Source organism: Ursus arctos, unplaced genomic scaffold (assembly GCF_023065955.2).
Source record: "Ursus arctos isolate Adak ecotype North America unplaced genomic scaffold, UrsArc2.0 scaffold_37, whole genome shotgun sequence".
Lineage (NCBI taxonomy): Eukaryota > Metazoa > Chordata > Mammalia > Carnivora > Ursidae > Ursus > Ursus arctos.
Window position 1 is genome coordinate 15,244,472 of NW_026623053.1, and position 23,381 is coordinate 15,267,852.

The following is a 23,381-nucleotide window of genomic DNA, read 5'->3' on the forward strand; positions in this document are numbered from 1 at the left end:
CAACACACTTAATTCTTGCATGATCACCGTATATCTGATCCCGTCCCCCCAGTAGCTGTATTAGTAAATGTCACCCTTTACCAAGTGGCTCAAGACAGAAGCCTGGCCTCTGTCCTTCCCATCACCTTCTAGATCTAACTAGTCACCATATCCTGTGGTTTCTACCCCCAGCACCACCGCCCTGGTCCAAGCTGTCATATTTTTCTCACTGACTACGAACCTAGCCTTCTCTCATTGAGTACGGAATAAAACAGACGGTTCTAGGGAGTAACCTGACCAACCAGGCTTCATCATCTTTCTCCCTAATGAAACTGAAGTCAGGGTAGAAGAGGAGGGAGAAGAGGGCACGGGGAGAGCGAGCAGCTCTAAGCCAACAAGCAAGGCTTTGCGTTCAATTTCAGTGGCCACTCATTCAGGGCTCACCTGAATGAACTTCTAGTGTTTTCAGGTCTTTGTTAAATAAAATGTTAAAATGTGCCTCATTGCTCATTGCATTTGTTTGTTTTTGAGATGCTTTGCTTAGCAGCCACAGCCACACTGTCTTTAGAGTTGTCCCATTATGATAAGATTCCTTCTTCCCCCTGCCCAGAGAATGACCAACAATGAAGGTGCCTTTTAGGCGGCATGTTTCAATCTTACTTCTCACTACTCAGCCTCTAATCACTAATTAACAAGTAGGATAGTGGGGGACCCTTATTCCCATAACCCATCCAATACCTGGGAAACAGCATTTACTACTGGATCACAAGGAGTCGTCTCCACCCTCAGTCTGGCCTGTGGGGCCATTACGCTTCCTCTTTCAGAGACCATGTGTCTGCCAGCATCCCATCCTCACCTCCCAAACTGTCAAGAACTGCGAAGGGTCAGAGACTTGACCCTACTTGCAAGCTAACAAGCTAGTCTGGCACAGTTTTGTGGGTGCTGGCAGAAGACCTGAGATTCTAGGGTTGGACACAAAAGGACTTTCTTACTAACAGCAAGAGCCAAAGTATCATTGTCTTGTTCTGGTTCCCAAGCCCCAATTCCAACAGGATGATCAAAGGAAAGGCCAGGTCATAAGGATACATGCAGAGCGTGGCATTTCAGGGAGGAACCCTGAGCACAGGGAACCCAACTCTTTTACAGTGTCCTTTACTCCAGATGGAGACACTCTCTCATTATAGCCTTCTATTTAATAGACCTGTTCCTATTTCTCTTTCTGACTCTCAAGATTCTCTGTAAAGCCAAACTTCCATCTACGTCAGGCCAGTGTTTCATAATAATCACCAGCTATGCAACAACAACTTAACGGATTTCAGAGAAGAGTGAGGATGGATTAAAGATTTCCGAGTAGAAGACTAGGATAAGTCATCTGTATACCCATCTAAGCTAGTGATTCTCAACTTCTGTCTTCAACTCACCAGAGATTCAGATATTAGACATCCACTTATCAATGGTTCTCTATGGGGGTGGGGGTGTCCCTGGGGCAAAGCCAAATTTGAGCATTAATTAAACAAATTCAAAGTTAATTCCTCATAATCGTTAATTTGCTTGAATACCGAAACTACGTAATTACAAATTAACGTCACCATCCCTGTTTAATAGTGATGATATAAATTGACTCTTTGAAAATACCAAACTTTTATATATTACTCCATACCTCTAGACTAGAAAACACTTCAAAAGGCTAGTCCTTAAAAGTTAGAGGCAAAAATACTTAACATATTTTTAAATAGCAAAACTTATTATGGAAGGCATGTTAAAATAGGTCTCGTTTTTTTAATTAGCAATACTTTTATGTTGAGAGGCATATCAAGATATACTTACTACTTACTTGTCCACAGCAGTCAATTCAGAAATTTAAATACTAGATCAATATTTAACAATCGGGGGGGAAAATATACCGCTACACCAGCTGATTTTTCTTTGAATTTAATGAGTTTACATCAAAAAATTAGGTAGTCATTTTACATTTAAGGAATAAAAATCTTTAAAAAAAAATACAAAGAGTGAAAGGATTTTAACCAAGTTTACATTTCTTTTTGCTATAGTTTTTAACAATTCATCTCATCTTATTGCAATGTGCAAATGCATTTGCAGCACCCGTTACAATCAGGAAACTAAATTTAAGGAAGTACATTGCTAATAATAACCCTCAAAGGAAACTGATTTACTTTCTACTAAAAACTCTATGGATATAAGCATTACATAACAATGCTATTTAACCTATTGTCATAAGAATCATCACCAAAGTTTTCTGGAAATGAGTCCACATAAGAATTAAATATTTAAAAGGTGAAATGTTCCTTATTTTAACTTTAGCAAGATCTTTCTTTTTCATTGTTAAGAAATACTTTAATAGTTTTAAAGCAAAAGCTGTTAAGAGTAGAGTCTAGATAGCTAAAACTGTACTCCTGAGTTCAAACTTACAGATAAGTCTTTAGTAAATAGTTCTCAATAAAATATCCTCCCTCCCCATCCCCCTGCCCCAAATCTTGTATTGTTTCTTACAAAACTTTGGTCAAGAGTAGAAATATACCCAGGCAGATGGATGTGCCGTACAATAGCAAGAACAGCAGAGCCCAACTAATGACTTTGGGTTTTAGAAATAGAAGGCAATTAAAATGTACTCAAAGTTACATTAAGAAAAGCTTTCACAGGGTAATATTGAAACGGTCACAAAGGTTAAGAAAATACTGATATCAAAGTACAAATGACTACAATGTTAAAATAGACAAAAACTACTATACAAGAGCCTCTTTTAAAATTAAAAATAAAGAACACAACACATGAGTCAGGATTATTTTCCTGTTCTACTCATGAATTTTAGTCTTTATATCCGTAGGGTTGGTTATGGTGACATCTAGTAGAGTTTCTTATGACATCTGATGAGGTTTCACCCCAACTTCAGAGGACGCTTCTTCCCCAAGGAGCCGCTCGAGTCCGGTCACATGCTGGTCATTGTACAATCTCAAAGTAGTGCAGTATCGCCATGATGTGCTGAGGCATGAAGACATATCCTGTGTACAAGGCCATCCCCACGATGGAGACCAGCATGGAATCTGAGTTGTAGTTAAGGAAACAATCTCCTTTCTCTTCACTGATTCCAAAGGAAATCCCCCAATTTTTTCAACTGTTTTATGGTGAAGTACCCACTCACTGACTGCTTTCTCATCTGTGTCAAGAAATAATCATTACAGCCACTAATATTAACTATGCCCGGCACCATTCTAAGTTCCGGAGCTCACTTTATCTTCACTATCACCTTCCAAGACAGGTACCTGCCTGTTACTCTCCCTGCTTTACTCTGAAACACCAGACAGCTTAAAATGAAACATAGAAAGTGACACTGTTGAACCTAAGAAACAGAAATGTATAAGAATAAAATTGTATTTAATGACTTCAGAAGGTCTACCACCTTCTGCCACCAATGAAAAAAAAATGTATGATCCAACAATTTTTAAATTATTTAGACTGTTTGGCTAAAAGCACTGGCTTGTCTAAGCCAAGATCAATCATAAACCTCATGACATATAAACTGACAGCACCTACCACTATTAAACATTTATTATCATTACTCTTACTATTATTATTATTATTGCTATCACTGAACTTTGCAACATCAAATAAAAGTCGTCCTGACAACCTAAACAATAAACATTTGTATTGTGTTCCAAAGGAACTGAAATGGCATACATGCAAATCAGCAAGAAGCCCTCTTCTTGGGCCACACAAAATACTGCTAACAAAAATTATGTAAACTCTAAGGGCTTTCTGCTTTGCTGTCATGTAGCCATGTTCGAAGGAATAACTGCTTCTGGGCTGGGACCACATTTTATTAATCCATTCCTTCACATCCTCTCTCTCTCTCCCCTGTCCCCGTTCCTATCTTTCAGACGCTCCGACCATGGAAAATGGGTGACATTCTTTCACAAGAAGATAGGGTTTAAATAAACAATGTGCTTACTACCAAATAATATTTGCATAACAGTTCAGTTGACAAACCTCTTTTATATATTATCTTGCTTGACCCTAACAGCTTTCCTGTGAAATGTTTATCATGACCATTACTCATCAGAGCCTGACAGAACACTGAGTGACTTGTCCAGGGCCGTACAGGAAGCTGTCCCCAGAGCCAGAGCACAAACTGAAGCCAGCTGACTTATACCCCCAATTCATTCTCCTCATCTAGCAACCATGGATGAAGTCTCCCATAATCATTTTTTAAATTTAGTTTCAGCCTCCCTTAATCCAGTTCTTTCTAGGAGTCATTGTTTCAACTATTTGAAATAGTTGATATAACTACTGATTAACTGTTTGCCTAGTCACTCAATCTAGAAACTTCTTCGATTCCTCCTCCACAGATTCAAATTATCTAAGACGTCTCAGTTCTTCCCAATCCCTACAAATGACTTTTATATCTCATGTTCCCCTACCCTAATCAATGATAAATGAGTGAGGTATTTACCATTCCTTAATTATGTCAAAGCTTCCATCTTAAGCCTCTAGCCACTTTCCATGCCACTCTTTACTAAAGTGATCCTTTTAAAATACATTAGGCTTCCCAATGCAATAGGACAGCACTTGGAATTCTAAGCCAAACGTCCAAGAACCTTTCCAATCTAGTCCAAAGTACCTTAGGTTGGAGTCCATAGAAGTAGACAGAAATTCAGAGATCGGGACAGGGATTCTTGTACAAGTTATTCTTGAGGGAGTTTTAGCAGAAGGGAGTAAGTAGAGCAGAACTGAGCAGGAAGAAAAAGGTAAGTAGGTTCAGGGGCTCAGCTCCCATAGGACGCGCTGGAGCATGAATTTTACCACATGGTGGTTTTGCTTTGAGGCGAGAGGCCTGACTTTCTGTATCCCTTTATCTATCAATCATTAGCTGCAGAATTGAGTGAGAAAAACCGACCTGGGTAAGACAGCTGCCTTGGCCAAGGGGACCGCGAGAAGTGATGAGCAGACAACAGAGGCTGGGGGAGAGCTACACCAGCGAGTAGAGGGGGTTGAGGTGGAGACCAAGAGCGTCCCCTACTACGCTACTTTCCCATGTAACTTTCAACACCCAAATAATTCCCCTGATAAGCACAACCTACTCACAGCCATATTATGTGAGCCTCAGAAAACAATGCTTTATATTTTCATACTGCTCCGCTTTTGCTTATGGTTTAATAATAATATAGTAAGAATAACAGAAGTAACCGCAGCATTCATTCTGTGCATGTCCAGTATGTGCCCAGCACGGTGTTAAGTCCTTCAGCCAGTTCAAGTAATCCCAAATCTTGAAATCAGAGTAAGCAATGGAGCCAATTCCAAACCAGATCAGTCAAACCAAAAATCTGTGTTCTTAACCACTGTGCATAATACCTTCCTATATGTGGAAAATCCTATTCCTTCTAATAAAACCCAATCATTCTTAGAGCTTAGTTAGTTATCCTCTCTCAGATGAGGCCTTCCTTAGCTTTCATATTTTTCCCATTCTTACCCCCCAGCCTCTTGGCCCTACTGTACATAAAGCTCTTTATTCATATAATTTGGCCCTTATTACTTGACATTATCTATTTTTTATGAATTTTTTTAAAGATTTTATTTATTTATTTATTTGACAGAGAGCAGGAAAGCACAAGCAGGGGGAGCCACAGAGGGAGAGGGAGAAGCAGGCTCCCAGCTGAGCAGGGAGCCTGATGTGGGACGCATCCCAGGACTCTGGGATCATGACCCGAGCCGAAGGCAGACGCCTAACCGACTGAGCCACCCAGGCGCCCCCTATTTTTTATGTATTTATCTCATCCAGTTTATCAACTTCTTGAGCATAGGAACAATGTCTTCTCTTTTTTGTATCTCCAACATCTAACATAATACATGCTTAATAAACATTTGATGAATAATGAAATTCCTCAAGAAACATTTGATTCTAGATTCGTTGTGACACTTTCTACACATTTCACACATTACTGTGATGAAAAACTTTATAGTGACCACAAAAAAGGAAAATAAAATCCATTTCTAGGCAATATTGTATTTTCAGAATGTTTTTAAGGCTTTTTACACTTTTATTTAAGTCTTATTAATGTACACACTGGGGCACCTAGGTGGCTCAGTCAGCTGAGCATTGACTCCTTGGCTCAGGTCAGGATCTCTGGGTCCTGGGATTGAGCCAGAATCTGGCTCTGTGCTCAGCAGGGAGTCAGCCGGAGAGTCTCTCTCTCTCTCTCTCTCTCCCCCTCTGCCCCTCCCCCCCACCAAATAAATAAATAAAATGTACACACCAAACAAATGAAATGGTAAGATCGTCAGGTCAATGGCTCAAAGTCAACTAGGAAGTAATCAGTAATTAGTAAAAACAGCCATTTGAATGATTATATTACATACTCTTTATGGCACTATAATTCTTTAATTTAGTATGGAGACTAGATCAGTTAAGAAACATGCATAAATTACCTTAACAGGTTACTTTACTGTAAGACAAGAATCTGAAACTTAAGTTCTATTTTGTGAACATTAAAGTGTCAAAATTTTAAATTCCTGTATGCATATAAAATTATGTTTTGCAAGTGAGGCAAGAATTACCAGACTTGAAAAGGTTTTTTGCCTGATTAAAACATAAGGTACTAGAGGGGCGCCTGGGGGGCTCCCTCGGTTAAGCGTCTGCCTCCGGCTCAGGTCATGATCCCAGGGTCCTGGGATCGAGCCCCGCATCGGGCTCCCTGCTCAGCAGCGAGTCTGCTTCTCCCTCTCTCTCTACCCCCTCTCCTGCTCGTGCTTCACTTACTCTCTCTCAGATAAATACATAAAATCTTTAAAAAAAAACCATAAGGTACTAGAGGTCATGGCTTTATATAGCATTATGCTGTGAATAAAAGCACTAGGAAATAAATGATAATTATATATGCTAAATGCAGGATGGTTACTTGGTGAGGTGAAATAGGGAGAGGAAGAAAGGAGAAGTAACCGAGAAGGGGCATAAATGGAGCTTCACATGTATTAGTAACGCTTTTTTTCACCTAGTTGGTAGTATATACACATTCACTATATTATTCTTTATGGAGGTTTTGTATGCCTAAATAGTCAGGGTTTTTTTAATAAAAACTGTAAGAGAAAATGAAACTACATATAGTACTAGACTAAAACCTGTTTTGTGTGAAGGATTCTCCCCCTTTACAAAATTTGAGTTAGACATCATTGGGTCTAATTTGTTACTAGGAAATAAATAGAAAGTCGCAGCTCTCAGAAACAGAATAAGCTCTCAGAAACAGAATAAACAATTCTTGATTCTGGCCAAGATAAAGAGAAAATTATTGAAAGTCACTTGAACCTAGATGCGAAAATGCCAATTCATAAGCTGCTCAAAAAAATTATTTAATAAAAAACTTAACCTAACCTTCTACCCATAGCCACTTATTAAATTTAACCTTATCCTGTGTGTCTCCAAAAAATGTTTCTATGTTCTGATCCCCTTTCTCCTAATTATTCCCAGAATCACAATAATTAAATGAGCCTCTAACAGTGAGTTTTCTGTACAATTTAATGCCAAAAGTATCCCCAAAAATTATCTTAAAGCTCTGAAACATAAGAAAATATTTAAAACCAACTTAACTACACAGTTGGACACACTAGGTGAGTAAGTAGACAATGGGACCACGAGGGACTTCTACTAGCCTTAATAATCACCTTTCCAAAAAATGCAAAAAGAAGGCCACTTTTATAAGTACTTTCTACAAATGCAATTGAAGTGATGTAGTTCAAGTAGCTGCCACGCAACTCAGTTGAATATTCCCTGAGACGATGCTTGACACCACTTAAAACGGTAGTTTTACTGATGCTCTTAGGCGCTGGTTTTATCATGACATTTGCAAGGTTCGCCTCCTTAGAAGTGTTCTTACAAACAGAGCTAAACATATACCATTTAGAGTATACACTACCTCTAATTTTATCTGGTACTTGAGTGGATTTCTCAATCCACTGCATTCTTTAACACACCTCTCAAAGCTTAAAGTATCCTTCACACCCTGTGAAGTACAAGGAACCGGTACTGGAAACACCAGGGCCCTGGAGGAAACCTAAGTTTGAGCTGTGACTCCGCCAATCCCCGACTGTGCAAAAAACTCTCTGGTCACCAGTCTCCTTATCTATAAAATAAGGACACGCATCACCTACCTTTCAGGGCTGGTGTGAGAATTATGAATCAAATCCATTTGGCAACAAAAGGCAATATAAGCCTTATTAAAATCACTGTTGGAGGGCTCAGGCATTTAACATCATGACTTAGACAATGCTTGGGAATTGCCCAAGGTCACCCTACTCCTAATTTGTTATTAATTTATAGTATAATTCTGGGACATCACAACCCCTCTGGAACCAAGTTTCTTCTCCATAAAATGAGGCCACTTCCTGCATTAACATTTTAGGATCCCACCTGCATGGAGCAGGCCCTTAGGCACCACCTCTCAATCACCCTTCATGTAATCTTCTGTTTCACACACACAGAAAAAAAATGCAAACAATCTATATTTTATAACACACATACATTGGAAGGTAATACACAAAATGAGAGAACAACCTTTCTATCTACCAAACTCTTACGGTTGTCTTTAATAATAGACATATCAGTAGTTGTACACAAATTAACCAGGATGACATTCTAGAGGGGGCTATGTGATCTGAGAAGAACAGAATAAAGTTAATGACATCTCGAGTATAACCAAAAAAAACCCTCAAAAACAAAAACAAAAATTTGTTTTGTGTGTTCGTAACTGTCTCTACCACGGAATGGTAAGTGCTTAAGAGTGAGAGCGCCTTGGTTCAGCTGCACCTTTGCTTCCAGCTGTGGTGCACGACTACATAAAGCAGGGCCTTCATAAATCATTCAAGAACTGAGCAGATAGGGGTGCCTGGGTGGCGCAGTCGTTGGGCGTCTGCCTTCAGCTCAGGGCGTGATCCCGGTGATCTGGGATCGAGCCCCACATCGGGCTCCTCTGCTATGAGCCTGCTTCTTCCTCTCCCACTCCCCCTGCTGTGTTCCCTCTCTCGCTGGCTGTAAATAAATAAATAAAATCTTTAAAAAAAAAAAAAGAACTGAGCAGATAATGTGCCAGGATATGTGCAGGCACTGAAGATCAATGTTTGTTCAAGGACTGAATGAACAATCAGAGGTTATTTATAACCTGGATATAACATAAATATTTTATGGGTTCAGCGGATTTAAAAGCAAATGAATTTAAAAGCAAACGTGGAACCATATCTCTGTATGTTGTTTGCTGTTTCTTTAACAGGGATCCCCAACTAATCATGAGCTGGGAAGTTTCCAGCTAGATAGGAAAAAATAAAGATTTCTTTTGCCCATACAAGAGCCATCCCCAACCCTTTTCCCAGCAACTTAAGAAAAAAAAAAAAAAATCCTGGTAACAGAGGAAATGCTTTCATGATAAGTACAGTACGTCAGAAGCAAGACCACAGTAACTAACACTTTCTGTACCAACCAATAACTGCACTATCACTGCCTACCTTGATAACCTATTCATAAGACTTTGGAGAAATCAAAGGTAGTTTCTTATCAGAAAAAACCCAGAGACCTTTGTTCCAGCAGGTATGACTTACACCTCTTCACTAATCTAAATAAATTTCAATCATTTAAGTCTCTGATTGCACTGTTCACTCAAAAAACAAAGCTAAAATGTCACTTAAAACAATCCAGTCTTCTCTATGGACTACGAGAAACAAACTGAGGGCCTCAGAGGGGAGGGGGGTGGGGGAATGGGATAGACCGGTGATGGGTAGTAAGGAGGGCACGTATTGCATGGTGCACTGGGTGTTATACGCAACTAATGAATCATCGAGCCTTACATCGGAAACCGGGGATGTACTGTATGGTGACTAACATAATATAATAAAAAATCATTAAAAAAAAAAAAATCCAGTCTTCTATTAGTCAAAGTCCTTTTGTAAAGTCAATTCTGAATGCTACTTTTATCCGTAGAAATACGCAGAAGTTCTGATAAGTCTAATTTATTTTAAGGAACCATCTTAATAAAAAAAGAAAAATCATTTGATAAAGTATTATTATAGGCTGTTTTGTGAAAAGCAATCAAAACCCTAAGTGAAAACAATTGTCGACTACTGAATAAGGCTCTAAAAAGGAAATCTTCCTTACCACTATGGGTTTTTTTTTTCCCTTGACTTCAAAAAGCTGGGGATCATCTTATACAATTCAACACCCAAAAAACAAATAATCCAATTAAAAAAATGGGCAGAAGACATGAACAGACATTTCTCCAAAGAAGACATACAGATGGCCAACCGACACATGAAAAGATGCTCAAAATCACTCATGATTGGGGAAACACAAATCAAAACTACAACGAGATATCACTTCACACCTGTCAGAATGGCTAGAATCAAAAACACAAGAAATAACAAGCATTGGTGAGGACGTGGAGAAACAGGAACACTTGTACACTGTTGGTGGGAATGCAAACTGGTGCAGCCACTGTGGAAGACAACATGCAGATTCCTCAAAAAGTTAAAAATGGAACTATCCTATGATACAGTAATTGCACTACTGGGAATTTACCCAAAAAATACAAAAACAGTAATTCAAAGGGATACATGCACCCCTATATTTACTGTAGCATTATTTACAATGACCAAATTATGGAAGAAGCCAAGTGTCCATCAACAGATTAACAGATAAAGAAGACGTGGTGTGTGTGTGTGTGTGTGTGTGTGTGTATGCATGTATGCATATAAACATACACACACATACACATACACACACACACACAATGGAATATTATTCAACCATAAAAAAAGAACGAAATCTTGCCACTTGCAACATGGGTAGAGCTAGAGAGTATAATGCTAAGTGAAATAAGCCAATCAGAGAAATACTGTATGATTTCACTCATATGTGGAATTTAAGAAACCAAACAAGCAAAGGAGAGAAACAAAAAAGGGGAGAGAGACAAACCAAGAAACAGACTCTTAACTATAGAGAGCAAACTGATGGTTATCAGAGGGGAGGTTGGTTGGGGGGATGGGTGAAATAGGTGATAGTGATTAAAGAGTACATTTATCAGGGCACCTGCGCAGCTCAGTCCGTTGGCCGACCCTTGGTTTCAGCTCAGGTCATGGTCTCGGGGTCGTGGGATGGAGCCCCGCATCAGGTTCCATGTTTGGAGCAGAATCTGCTTGGGATTTTCCCTCCCTCTCCCCCATCCGTCACTTGCACTCACGAGCACACTCTCTCTCTCTCTCAATAAATAAACAAACAAAATCTTTAAAAAAAGAGAGAGAGTAATTTATCATGATGAGCCCTGAGTAATGTACAGAATTACTGAATCCTATATTGTACACCTGAAACTAACACTGTATGTTAACTATACTCAAATCAAAATTTAAAGCTTAGTAAAAAAAAAACAAAAACAAAAAAAAACAAAACTGGAGATCACCAAGAGAAGTGTTAAGAAAGTGTATTGTTACCAAACATATCAACTGTCTCTTGATACTTTTCTAACTGCCTTCAAATGAAAGCAAGTGGAAGATATTGATACTGTTACAGTCTGTGTATGTTAGTCAATTTTATATTTATGGGTCCTATTGAAGGACATCACATCAGCTTCTGACCATTCTGTAGTGTGTTGATTATACCAAAGTATAGAAATTCACTTTAGAAATGATAACTTGATGACAAACTCTTTAAAAACTAAACAAACAAAAAAGCATGCTGCTGAAACCAGCATGTTCAACTCTGAACCAGTCCTGGAAATGGTTTGCAGCTCTGAGCCCAGAGACACCAAGACTGTGTATCACTGTGTGATAATTATAGTTTATAAATAAGCGTCTATTAATTTCATGCAGATTTGAAGTCCCAGGGTCAAGGGGGGAAAAAAATCCCAGTCTGTTCTGAAATATGCTGTAATACATTTCTGGAACATCAGCTATCTCACACCTGACTAGCACAGCATAGGAGCTGCATTGTTTCATATGGGATTTCTCATAAGTTAGGGAAGCCAGATTAGTGGGAGAATTATAACCTTCTTCAAGAAACAACCTTTAGCTCAGCTGCTGCACAGACCGGAGTCCTTTGAGCTCTATCTTAAGAAAGTTAAAAGTCAGCATCTGCACCAAGGCTCCGTCTGCAGAAAGGCTAGCTCCACACTGGCTCCTGCGCCCCCTTGATGGCAGCCCACGCCATCCGCACCACTGATGTCCATGCAGTTTTAATGGCCCCTGAGGCAGCCTCCAGCCTGCCTGCCTGGGCTATCCAAGTTATCCCTCAAGATGCCAAATATTGTTCTGGTTAGTGCTTGATTACTACGTTGCACTGATTTTGGGTGCCCTGCTCTAGTGCTCTTTTCCCATAAACCCCATTATTTGGGGATTTTTCAGGAACACATCATGGCGAGAAGTCTTGTTTTAGTAGTAATTCTACTTTTCATAGCTATTGATCATAACTAATATCTTTCCATCATTTCATAACTACGATCTTTTAAGCATTCCAATTTATGAAAAGAATATATGCTCTATTTAGTGGATCTTCTGGGATATACAGTTTTAATTATTAAATTTGAACACTGTAGTTGTTTGTTTTTTAAGCAAAAGAATCTATCTTATCTTTGCTCCTAAGTACCTTAAATGTTACAACACTCAAAGCCTAGGGGTAGGTCACAAAGACTTCAAGAATGTGAAGTAGTGGAAGGGGCACCTGGCCGGCTCTGTCTGTAGAGCATGTGGCTTGATCTGAGTCACAAGTTCAAGTACCACACTGGGCATAGGGCTTACTTAAAAAATAAAAATACATATATAGGACCCACAGTCACTTCTACTGACAAATCGCTGGTACCACGTGCTGAAACACTGCAGAATATCTCTGTGTGTTCTGTCCCCACTGCCAACCGTGTGTGGCTTTCCCTGCCCATCCTGGTGCAGACCACTCAGTTCTTGTGCAGCAGTTTTATTCATCTTCCGCCTTTCCTGAAAGCTACTAAAGAAGAAATTATCATATCCTAAGGAGTATAGATAAGGGGGTATTCTAACATTTTTTTTTAAGATTTTATTTATTTATTTGACAGAGAGAGACAGCCAGAGAGAGAGGGAACACAAGCAGGGGGAGTGGGAGAAGAAGCAGGCTCCCAGCGCAGGAGCCTGATGTGGGGCTCGATCCCAGAACGCCGGGATCACGCCCTGAGCCAAAGGCAGACGCTTAACGACTGAGCCACCCAGGCGCCCCTAACATTTTCATTCTAATATCAAGGCAGGGTAAAACAGGCTAGAGCAGCTATCTTTGAACTAAAGCCCAGGAGCCTCAAACAGACCAAGACTTTCCAGAAGGCTAAGATGGGGTAAGGCGAAGGGTTTACAGAATCTTCAGCTGCCACTGTACTCTCTCCTAAAACTGATCCGACAATTATAGTCATCTGCTAGTTGCCCTTCCCATGCCCCACACAACTTCATTTCTCCCACTTTACTTCCTGAATCTGATAATTATGCATTTCCCCAGGGCATGAAATAACCTCTGGGACAGCAAACAAAGGAATAATAACTAACTCGAGTTGTACTTTATTGCATTCGGGTAACAAACTCCTGGCACAGCTGCAAGCCTCACCTATCTAACCATCTAATAATTTGAATTCAGAAGTGAGACACCTTTCCAGCCTGGGCCTGACAGAATGACACCTACAAAGAAGGATGGTGAGAAGAGGGGCCTTTCTGCCATCAGTGAGGTAGTGACGAGAGAATACACTGTCAACAGTTACAAGTGCACCCATGGAGTGCGCTTCAAGGAGCGTGCACTTCAGGCACTCAAAAAAAAAAAAATCTGGAAATGTGCCATGAAGGAGATGGAACTCCAGATGTGCACACTGACGTCAGGCTCAACAAAGCTATCTGAGTCAGAGGAGTGAGAAATGTCCCATAGCACACCCAAGTGTGGCTGTCCAGGAGACACAGTGAGGATGAAGGTTCACCAAACAAGCTTAATACATTGGTTATCTATGTACCTGTTACCACTTAGAAAAATCTACAGTCAATATGGATGAGAACTAACCACTGATTGTCAAATCAAGTCATAAATTAAAAAAGGGGGGGGAGACAGGAGTATACGTGTTTATGTAACAATTTTTTGAGCAGAAAAATGGCACTGAGCTTTTTCTGACAGAAATTAAGGCTGACTTCACCTACTTGGCTTCATGATGAGGACCGGCTTTGCCAATTAGGTTATGTGATGAACACTTTTTATGAATTGTACAAGAAAAAACTGAGTTTTAAGGTTTTAACAAAAATATGCAATAATAAAATACATATAAGAAAAGCAAGGAATGAAATCCTTTGTAACTGTCTAAATTTACTATGAAATATTTCGGATGTGAACTTAAATGAACAAGATGATGGACAGCCAGTATAACATGCTCTTTGATCTTCTAGGGGCTACACAAGCGAAAAGTCTGAATACCTTTGCGGCAGAGACTTGCAAGTATTAATGTATCAGTTACAATTATTCTTACCTTTGCTTCCCCCCTCCCCAGCCCTTCCTTGTAACAGAGACTGCATTCATTTCTACAAAAGGAAGTTCAAAAGGAAATGGCATGAAATATAAAAGACTGAAGATTATTGAGAAGAAATTCATTTTTTTCCTTAAGTTTGAAGGCAATGTTCAGGTTATTTCAACATTATTCTGAAATCACATTTTGTTTGAAAGTACCTTGATAAATCTTTCTAAAAGGCACTAAGCTGACTTGCTAAGAGTATTTTTCTAGAAGTAACTTTCTCTAATGTTAAGAATTTTTCCCTAATCATCAAACCACATGCTGATTTTTACTGGAACTCTAGTTAAAGTGTCAAAGAATTCTGTACATACATTTTCTTCAAGAGGCACTCATTAAGAAGAAAGTTCTAGTAGAAGACTCTGGTGAATTGGGGTTTTTATGATAATTCCTTCTGCTGAATAGCTCAGAGGAAGCTCTGCCAAAGACAGAGAAAGTGATCTAAAGGTCCTCCCGGGCCAAAATATAGGTTTTTCTTAGTCAATTTTATTTGTTGTTTATTTACAAAAATATGTTACATAGGAAATACACAGAAAGAGATACTGACTTAATTATTAATACCTTCAAAAGTGGCAGGGCAAAATGTATTCCCCAATCACCTCCACACTGGCTTATAAAAACTCTGATTTCACCAAACCAGGCACTATTAAACACGGATTAAGAGCATTTCCAGGTGTTCAGAGATATTTCAAGAGAGATGCACAGAAACTGGTGACACTGGCTGTTCTGGACTGGCTGAAGTGGAAAGAAGACTTTTACCAGCTACGTTTTTGGTGCCTTTTGAGTTTTGAACCATGAGGATGTATAATCTATTTTATTTACAATTTTAGAATTCATATTTTCTAAACTCTCAAATATTTTAGTATATTAAGATACAAAGAAAAAGTTTCAATTCTAGCTGTAAGCACTTGAGGATACAGCAAAAAGCTGAGAAAATAAATTAACTTAGCTGCTGCTGAAACAGCATACACCATGAATTTTGCAACGCTTTTTTTTTCATTATCATGCAAAGCCTACCTTAATCCGAAATACCTACCTTTGCTTCTACCCTTGCCTCCTCTCACCACCATTAATCTACCCCAAACCCTGCAGCCAAAGTAAACCTTTTCGAACCTAAGATCAGATCAGATCACTCCTCTCTCAAAACCTTCTAAGAGCATCCTTCTCAATGAAGAGTAAAAGCCAAGGGTCTCCTGGGTGGCTCAGTCAGTTAAGCACCTGCCTTCAGCTCAGGTCATGATCTCAGGGTCCTGGGATGGAGCCCCAAATCAGACTGCCAGCTCAGTGAAGAGTCTTCTTCCCCCACTCTCTGCCCCTCGCCCCCCATGTGTGCGTGCACACTCTCTCTCTCTCCCTCAAATAAATAAAAGCTTTTTTAAAAAATCCTCCAAGATCTCCACTGACTCTGACGTCATCACCTACTGCTCTCCCCCCATGGTCACTCTGCTCCAGCCATACCTGCCTCAGGGGTGGCCTTCACACATGCCAGGCAGGGTCTGGACTCAGGAACTTTGCACTGGCTGTTCCCTCTGCCAGCTATGCTCTGCCCTCAGATTTCCACCCTGCTAACTCCATCACTTCCTTTATGTTTTACTCAAATAGCCCTTCTCAATGAAGCCTCTCCCGACATCCTCTTTAAAAACAGCATTATGGAAAACAGAAAAGTAGGTCAGTGGGATAAGAAATGTACACTGACCTACTTTTCTGTTTCCCATAATGCTTACCACCTAGCATACTCTATAATTCAATTATAAAAGTTCCACAAGGACAGGGATCTTTGTCTCATTTGCTCAGATGTTTTGCAAGCACCTAAGCCAGCGTCTGGTAGCAGGTATGCACACAGAAGTATCTGGTGAATTAATAAATGGCCCTAACCTGCTTTTTCAACTTTACTTCACACTTATTCTGCCTTAAAGAATCCCTGTTCCAGCCAGTCAGCCTGGGGTACTCCTCATCCCCGCACACCTCTACACCCAAGTCCACACCTTCTTCCCATTTGGGGGAACAAAAAGAAAACAAAAAATCAAAACACTCAAATACCTCCCGGAAAGTTCTCTGAGCACTCCCAGTCCCCATGTTCTTCCTGCCCTGTGTCCCAGGGCACTTTTTGCCCAGCTCACTCTACTGCAACGACCCCAGGGTGGATCCATCTGAGAACATGCATGAATCCCAATTTTCCCTAAAACTTGCTCTAATTTCCTTGAAGTCCATCTTCCTTGAAAGCTTGTTATAGAACTCAGTACATTGAATATGGAAAAAGAAAGAAAAAAAAAAAAAAAAAACCTGTTCCAGGACTTTTTTTTTTTTTTCCCATTCAAAATGAAAAGAGCTCCACGTCTCATGGAGAAATGTATGTTTTCATGGCTTATTTTCCTAGTTTATTAAATATTAAAATATCAATGAGAAAATTCTTACTGGATTTGAGCGACTCTACTCCAGAGGTATGAGTACCTCCCCTCATCTCCTGAACTCTGAATCCAATACCTAGGAGACCCTACAGGATCTGACCTCGTCTCCTACTACTGATACCCTCCTTCACTCTGCCCCAGCCACACCGGCCCGCGGGCTATATGTGACACCTGACAGACATGCTGCTCAGACATGCTTTGGGGCATTCATACTTACTGTCCCTTCTGCCTAGAATGCTCATTCCCCTGGAATTCTTTCCCTGCTTAAATCTCTCTAAATGCCCTTCCCGACCACTCTAGCTAAAATTGAAAAACATTCCTTCTTCCTTACTTCCTATCCTCTTCTGTTTTATTTTTCTCTGTAACAACTATAACAATCTAATAATCTATATTTTTTACCTATTTATCTAGCAGCATTAGAATAAATATTTTTATCTGTTTTGTTCAGTCGTACCCCCACTATCTAGAATGGTATCTGGCAATTAGGAAGTACCTAATAATTGTGAAATGCAGAATTCAGCAAGCACAAATATTTTACAGATGAATAGACATAACAATGCAAATTTTGTTAACATCTGTTAAAATAAATCAAAGAAGTTCTTTCAATCTATAGCATTTTCTACTTCTTAAAATCTGAATTCTTTTTTTTTTTTTAAGATTTTATTTATTTATCTGACAGATAGAGAGACAGCCAGCGAGAGAGGGAACACAAGCAGGGGGAGTGGGAGAGGAAGAAGCAGGCTCCCAGCAGAGAAGCCTGACGTGGGGCTCGATCCCAGAACTCCAGGATCACGCCCTGAGCCGAAGGCAGACGCTTAACGACTGAGCCACCCAGGCGCCCCTGAATTCTCTCTTCTAAGAACTGAATTCTGTTGGCCAGAAACAGCCAAGTTCCAAAGCTACCCTAAAAGTGATTTAAAATCAGGTCTCTTTTACCATTCCCAAACACTTCTGCAATTCCTTTGAAATGACAAATCAATATACAAACAAATGTTCCTCAAGGACTATCTGTGTGTCCAGCACAGTGGTTTAAAAAAATTCTTTCCTGGGGCGCCTGGGCGGCTCAGTCAGTTAAGCGTCTGCCTTCAGCTCAGGTCATGATCCCGGGGTCCTGGGATTGAGCCCTGCATGGGGCTCCACGATGAACTTGAGAATCTCTTTCTCCCTCTCCCTCAGCCTCTGCCCCTACCCCACCCCCGACTCGTGTGTGTGCACGTGTGCAAGCACGTGTGCTCTCTCAAAAAAAAAAAAAAAAAAAACATTTTTTTTTTTATTTCCTTGAAGAAACAAAGAAACATAGACTGTCTTTCAGGGGGAATCGAATTCCTAACACAAACCAAAAAAACTGCCCACATTTTGCTTAAAATAAATAGAAGCATAAAATGCCATGGAAACATAAGAAGCCATAGAAAGATAGCAAATATAGCTCAGTGACTACAGAATAAATTTAATTTTTAAAAAAAGGCTAAATACCTTTTACTTATGCTTCAAATAATTTTCACAAGGTATTTTTAAATTTTCCACACCTCTCCTCAACAGCATGGTTACAATGTTATTCAGTGAGGCACCACAGGGAGTGTCTCACTGGTTACAAAACCTGTCTCGGTTACAAAACCTCCTCTTCTCCTTCCCCACTGATGGCTGCCAGTAGGGAAAGGGGGCTTTAGAAACATGTTAAAACTTCTCCTCTGGAGCAGGAGGAGCTCGATGGATTTCAGTCTGCACAGGTCGGCTACAGTATTCATTGCAATACTACTCCGCACTTACGTGATTCACTTCATTGTTACCTTCTGTTTTAATCAGGTGTCACATCCCCTTTTCCTGCACAAGAGAAACCATGTCTGCACGTGGAAAAAGTTCAAATACTGGCTGACAAAGCAAAAGCTAATGTATCATTTCAAATGTGGTAACAGAAAGCAGATGATAAGAGAAAAATTTAGGGTACGGGCCCTAGCATGGAAGGACTTACAAAACGGATTTTTACATCTTACTCTTTCAAGACCACTTGCAGTGTGCCCGACTTGACACAGATGCATTTCCTTAAAAACGTACTGAAAATTATTTTTTGTGAATCACAATTTCCTTACTTAGATAATTTCAAAAAACCCTTATATTCAACTGGGATTGACCTTTCAATTTACAACTGTTAATGAACTTCTAGCTATTTGATTTGGAGAAACAGAGAAGCAAATTCAGATGTTCAAGGATGCCTCTAGAAAAAATGTACAGAAGTAGTTAATAACAAGGTATCACTGTTCCCTAAAACAAGGACAACTTCAATTTATTAAAGGAGTTATAGCAAAGACGTGGAATCTAACGCCATTACCTTGTTCTAGAGTCTTTCTCTTAGGACCTTCTAACTCAGAGACCATTTCTCAGACAACCGGACAAATTTCTCCTACACGAAATGTTAGGTGCTAGCAGTGGTAACTGTTTTCAATGTGATTTTTAAGAAAGTATGTCTTTTCAAAACCATTAACTAGCCACAAAATTGTTCTATGTGAAGCTTACTAATTATTAATGAATTTATGAAATTCAAACTACTTCACAGTAATTAAAGCTCCTAATGAGTGGGGGGAAATGCAGCTTTCTCATTCAGTTCCTTCCTCCAAGCTAGAATGCAGATTCATCGCAAATCAATATTCCAAACTATACAAAAATTAAATGCCTGACTTCAGCTCTAGAAGTTGAGTTAGAATAATATAACAGCTGATAGTAATTTAAGATCGGCTTATGTCAAAAGAATTATATTTCTACCTTGGGCTGGGGTGCCTGGGTGGCTCAGTTGGTTGGGCAACTGCCTTTCGCTCAGGTCGTGATCCCAGAGTCCCTGTATCAAGTCCCCCAGGGGGCTCCCTGCTCAGCGGGGAGTCTGCTTCTCCCTCTGACCCTCCCCCATCTCATGCTCTCTCTCTCAAATAAATAAATAAATAAATAAATAAATAAAACATTTCTACCTTGGGTTAATTCATTTATGTGAGCTTTGAAATAAGATTTTTTTTAATTCTTGGTTTAAAACCACAGGATTCTACAGGAACCAGCGCTAGTTGGTTGCAGTTCCCATTAGTTTTTTTAAAAACTGAAATTACTTGGTCACATAAACCAATGAGAAGTCAAAAGCAAAAATCTACAGACACACTACATTTCAGTTCATAATTTATTCCTCCATCCCCCCAAAAAGCCAGCATCTAGGTTATTTATAGCACACTGTTACTATTACCATGTAACACAGAAAAACCTTAATACCATTCACACTGTAGCGTGTATTCACATGCAAACAAAAGCTTTTCAGTGTAAAAGATTTAACAGACTGTTGCAGTGGGCTCTACATTCAACTTCTGACTTAAAGAGCGTCAATTTACTGCAACATTGTTTAAATTCACCTTTTTTTTTAAAGATTTTATTTATTTATTTATTTATTTATTTATTTGACAGAGAGAGAGACACCCAGCGAGAGAGGGAACACAAGCAGGGGGAGTGGGAGAGGAAGAAGCAGGCTCCCAGCAGAGCAGGGAGCCCGATGCGGGACTCCATCCCAGGACCCTGGGATCACGCCCTGAGCCAAAGGCAGATGCTTAATGACTGAGCCACCCAGGCGCCCCTTAAATTCACTTTTAAGATGATTTTAACTAAGGAGCACCTGCAGGCTCAGTTGGAAGAACATGTGGCTCTTGATTTCAGGGTTGTGAGTTTGAGCGCCACACTGGATGTAGAGATTACTTAAGTAAATAAATACATAATTTTTTTAAAAAAAAGAAAAAAAGGGACACCTGAGTGGCTCAGTCAGTTAAGCATCTGCCTTCAGCTCAGGTCATAATCCCAGGGTCCTGGGATGGAGCCCCACATCAGGCTCCTTGCTCAACAAAGAGTCGCTTCTCCCTCTGCCTGCCATCCCCCCCGCCCCCTGCCCCCCCCCCCCGCTCTCTCTCTCTGACAAATAAATAAAATCTTTATAAATAAATAAATAAACAAACAAACAAAAAGATGGCTCAGTAGGTTCTCAGTAGACTAAGCATCCAACTCCTGATTTCAACTCAGGTTATAATCTCAGTTTCATGAGACTAAGCCCCGAGTTGGGCTCTGCGCCGGGCACGGACCCTGCTTAAGATTCTCTCCCTCAGTTGCCTGGGTGGCTCAATCGGTTCAAGTGTCCGCCTTCAGCTCAGGTCATGATCTCATGGTCCTGGGACTGGGTCCCACATCAGGCTCTTTGCTCAACGGGGAATCTGTTTCTCCCTCTCACTCTCCCTTTGTGCTCTCTCTCTCGCTCTCAAATAAATAAATAAAATCTTAAAAAAAAAAGATTCTTCCTCTCCCTCTGCCCCCCCTTTTAAAAAAAAGATGATTTTAACTGAGTCAAGAAGCATGTGCTTCTATATTTTAGTATACATTTTAGAAAGATAACTTCATGAGCTCTAACCTATAGAACTGCAACTACAAATAAATGGTGCAGGAAATCAGAACATACTTTACATTCAGACTTTAAATCCAAAATATGAATTATGGCTCTTAAGTTCTGGAAAGCTTTGGAAACAAACATTAAAAATAAATAAATTTCCTTGTAAGCAGCTTAAGATTCCTCCAAAGTGTTGAAACAAAAGACAGTTTTGAGTACAATTTTATGCTAGTTCAATACAAATAAACACACTTATTAATGCTTGGAATGAAATCATCTCAGTCACTCCACCTGAATGCAACAATGCATTTGCAAAGCTGTTCTGAAGCTACTGCAAACTAAACCACATTGAAAAGGAGGCCGTGTCGGTGTTGTCAAATCACTGTTGTATACTTAAAACTAAAGTAACATTGTGTTAACTATACTTCAATTTAAAGAAAAGGGGGGACCCTGTATGAAGTAAGCATGTTATGTGAAAAGTTTCATATTGGCCCCCAAATTAAAAAAAAAAAAAGAAGAAGAAGAAGAAGAAAGTTACACCTCATTATTAGTATGTATTCTGCAAGAATAATATCAAGGCATGTCAACGCAGACAAATGACACAAACATCACAGACTCAGAAAGCCTATTTTTCACAACCTTGCGTATTAAGTGAGGTTGTTATGAAGTTAGATGAGTTAAGATACAGGCAATGTGCTTATTAGCACAGTTACTTGGCTCATAGTGAACCTTCAATATCATTAACAAATATCTATCAGCTATCTATGAAAACACAGTATCAAACACTATCTACGATTAACCACAAATTCCTTTCTTGGCTCGACTTCTACGGACTGCGAAAACAGCAACTTAATGAATAAAACACACTCTTTAAATTCCCCATCCTGAAAACCAATAAGGTACAACAAACTGTTTTCAAAAAACTATACTGGGGTGTCACAAACACAAGTTCCCATGATTAAAAGTCTGCTAAACTGGTTAGCATTCTCATTAGGACCAAAGTCAGCTAACTCGGGGACAGTTAAAGGTCAAAGCCGTCCCAGCCGGGAACGATTTGCTCCACTTACACAGTCCCTGCCTCCCAAACAGCAGGGGACTGAACCAAAGGCAGGCGCGGCCGAAGTGCAGGCGAGGACAAACCTGGTTAGACATCGCCCTAGGGGATTTCCTCCAATAGTAAAGCCGCTTCCACCTCCGCTCAAAGCGACTCACAGCCCCCCTAGGATCTCAAGAGTTCTAGTCCCCCACCCTCCCCAACCACGGGAGCGCCGCCCTCTGCCCCAGACCTCCGCCCCGCGTGCCCGCAGCGAAGAGGCGAGTCCGCGCGCGCGCCGTCCCTGCAGGGCCGGCTCTCCACCCTCCGCCCCCCAGCCTCCACCCCCCAGCCCCTGGCGCCTGAGCCGGGGAGGATGAGGCCCGGGCTCCCGCTCCCCCAACCCCGGCCCCCGCGCCCGCGGCCTGGGCAGGATACTGAACACAGTCCGCTCCCAGGGCTCCAGCATGTAGAGCGCCGTGACCAGCAGATACTGGTAGTAGAACCAGGACATTTGCTTCCAGGCCCGCGCCAGCGCCATCCCCGCCGCGCGCCTCCCTCGTTGAGGCCGAGCGTCAGTCTGTCCTGCCGGCCTCCGGTTAGCTTCCTCCAGCCCCCGGCCGCGAGGCCCGCCCGCCCGCCACCGTGCGTCTATTGGCCGGTCCAGCCCGGCGCGTCACCCGTGAGCACGCCCAGCCCCTCGCGCGCCCGGGCAGCCGACTGCGAGCCCCGCCCGGCCGGCGCTCATTGGCCCATCGGCGGCCACGCGTCGCGCCCGCCTGCTCCCCGGTTTCCCCCTCTCCGGGCCGCGCCCACGGGAGCGGGAGAACCTTCCGCGCGAAAGCGCCCCGCCGCGCGCTGTCTGCCGCGCCCTGCCCGCCTCGCCCGCCCCACCTCCCCCGGCGGTTGGTGGGCGGGGAGTTAGTCCCCGGTGGGGTCGCGGCGCCAGAGCCGGCCCAGACCTCCCGGGAGTGATTGGTACCTGCAGTTGGGCCCAGAAACGCTCGTCGAAGACATATTTGTGG

The 23,381-nt window shown here is 41.1% G+C and overlaps 1 protein-coding gene and 1 long non-coding RNA gene across 4 annotated transcripts in view; both read right to left on the reverse strand.

Annotated features, from left to right (window-relative positions):
• The window catches only part of LOC123001849 (uncharacterized), an 81,364-nt gene that overhangs the window by 57,386 nt on the left and 597 nt on the right, over positions 1 to 23,381 (reverse strand). The window lies entirely within an intron of this gene.
• Positions 1,896 to 22,976, reverse strand: SPTSSA (serine palmitoyltransferase small subunit A). Its single transcript, XM_026513576.4, has 2 exons — positions 22,795 to 22,976; positions 1,896 to 3,041 (listed from the first exon to the last, which is right to left on the reverse strand). Exons 1-2 carry the CDS (start codon positions 22,895 to 22,897, stop codon positions 2,938 to 2,940), a joined length of 207 nt encoding a protein of 68 aa, XP_026369361.1. The 5' UTR covers positions 22,898 to 22,976; the 3' UTR covers positions 1,896 to 2,937.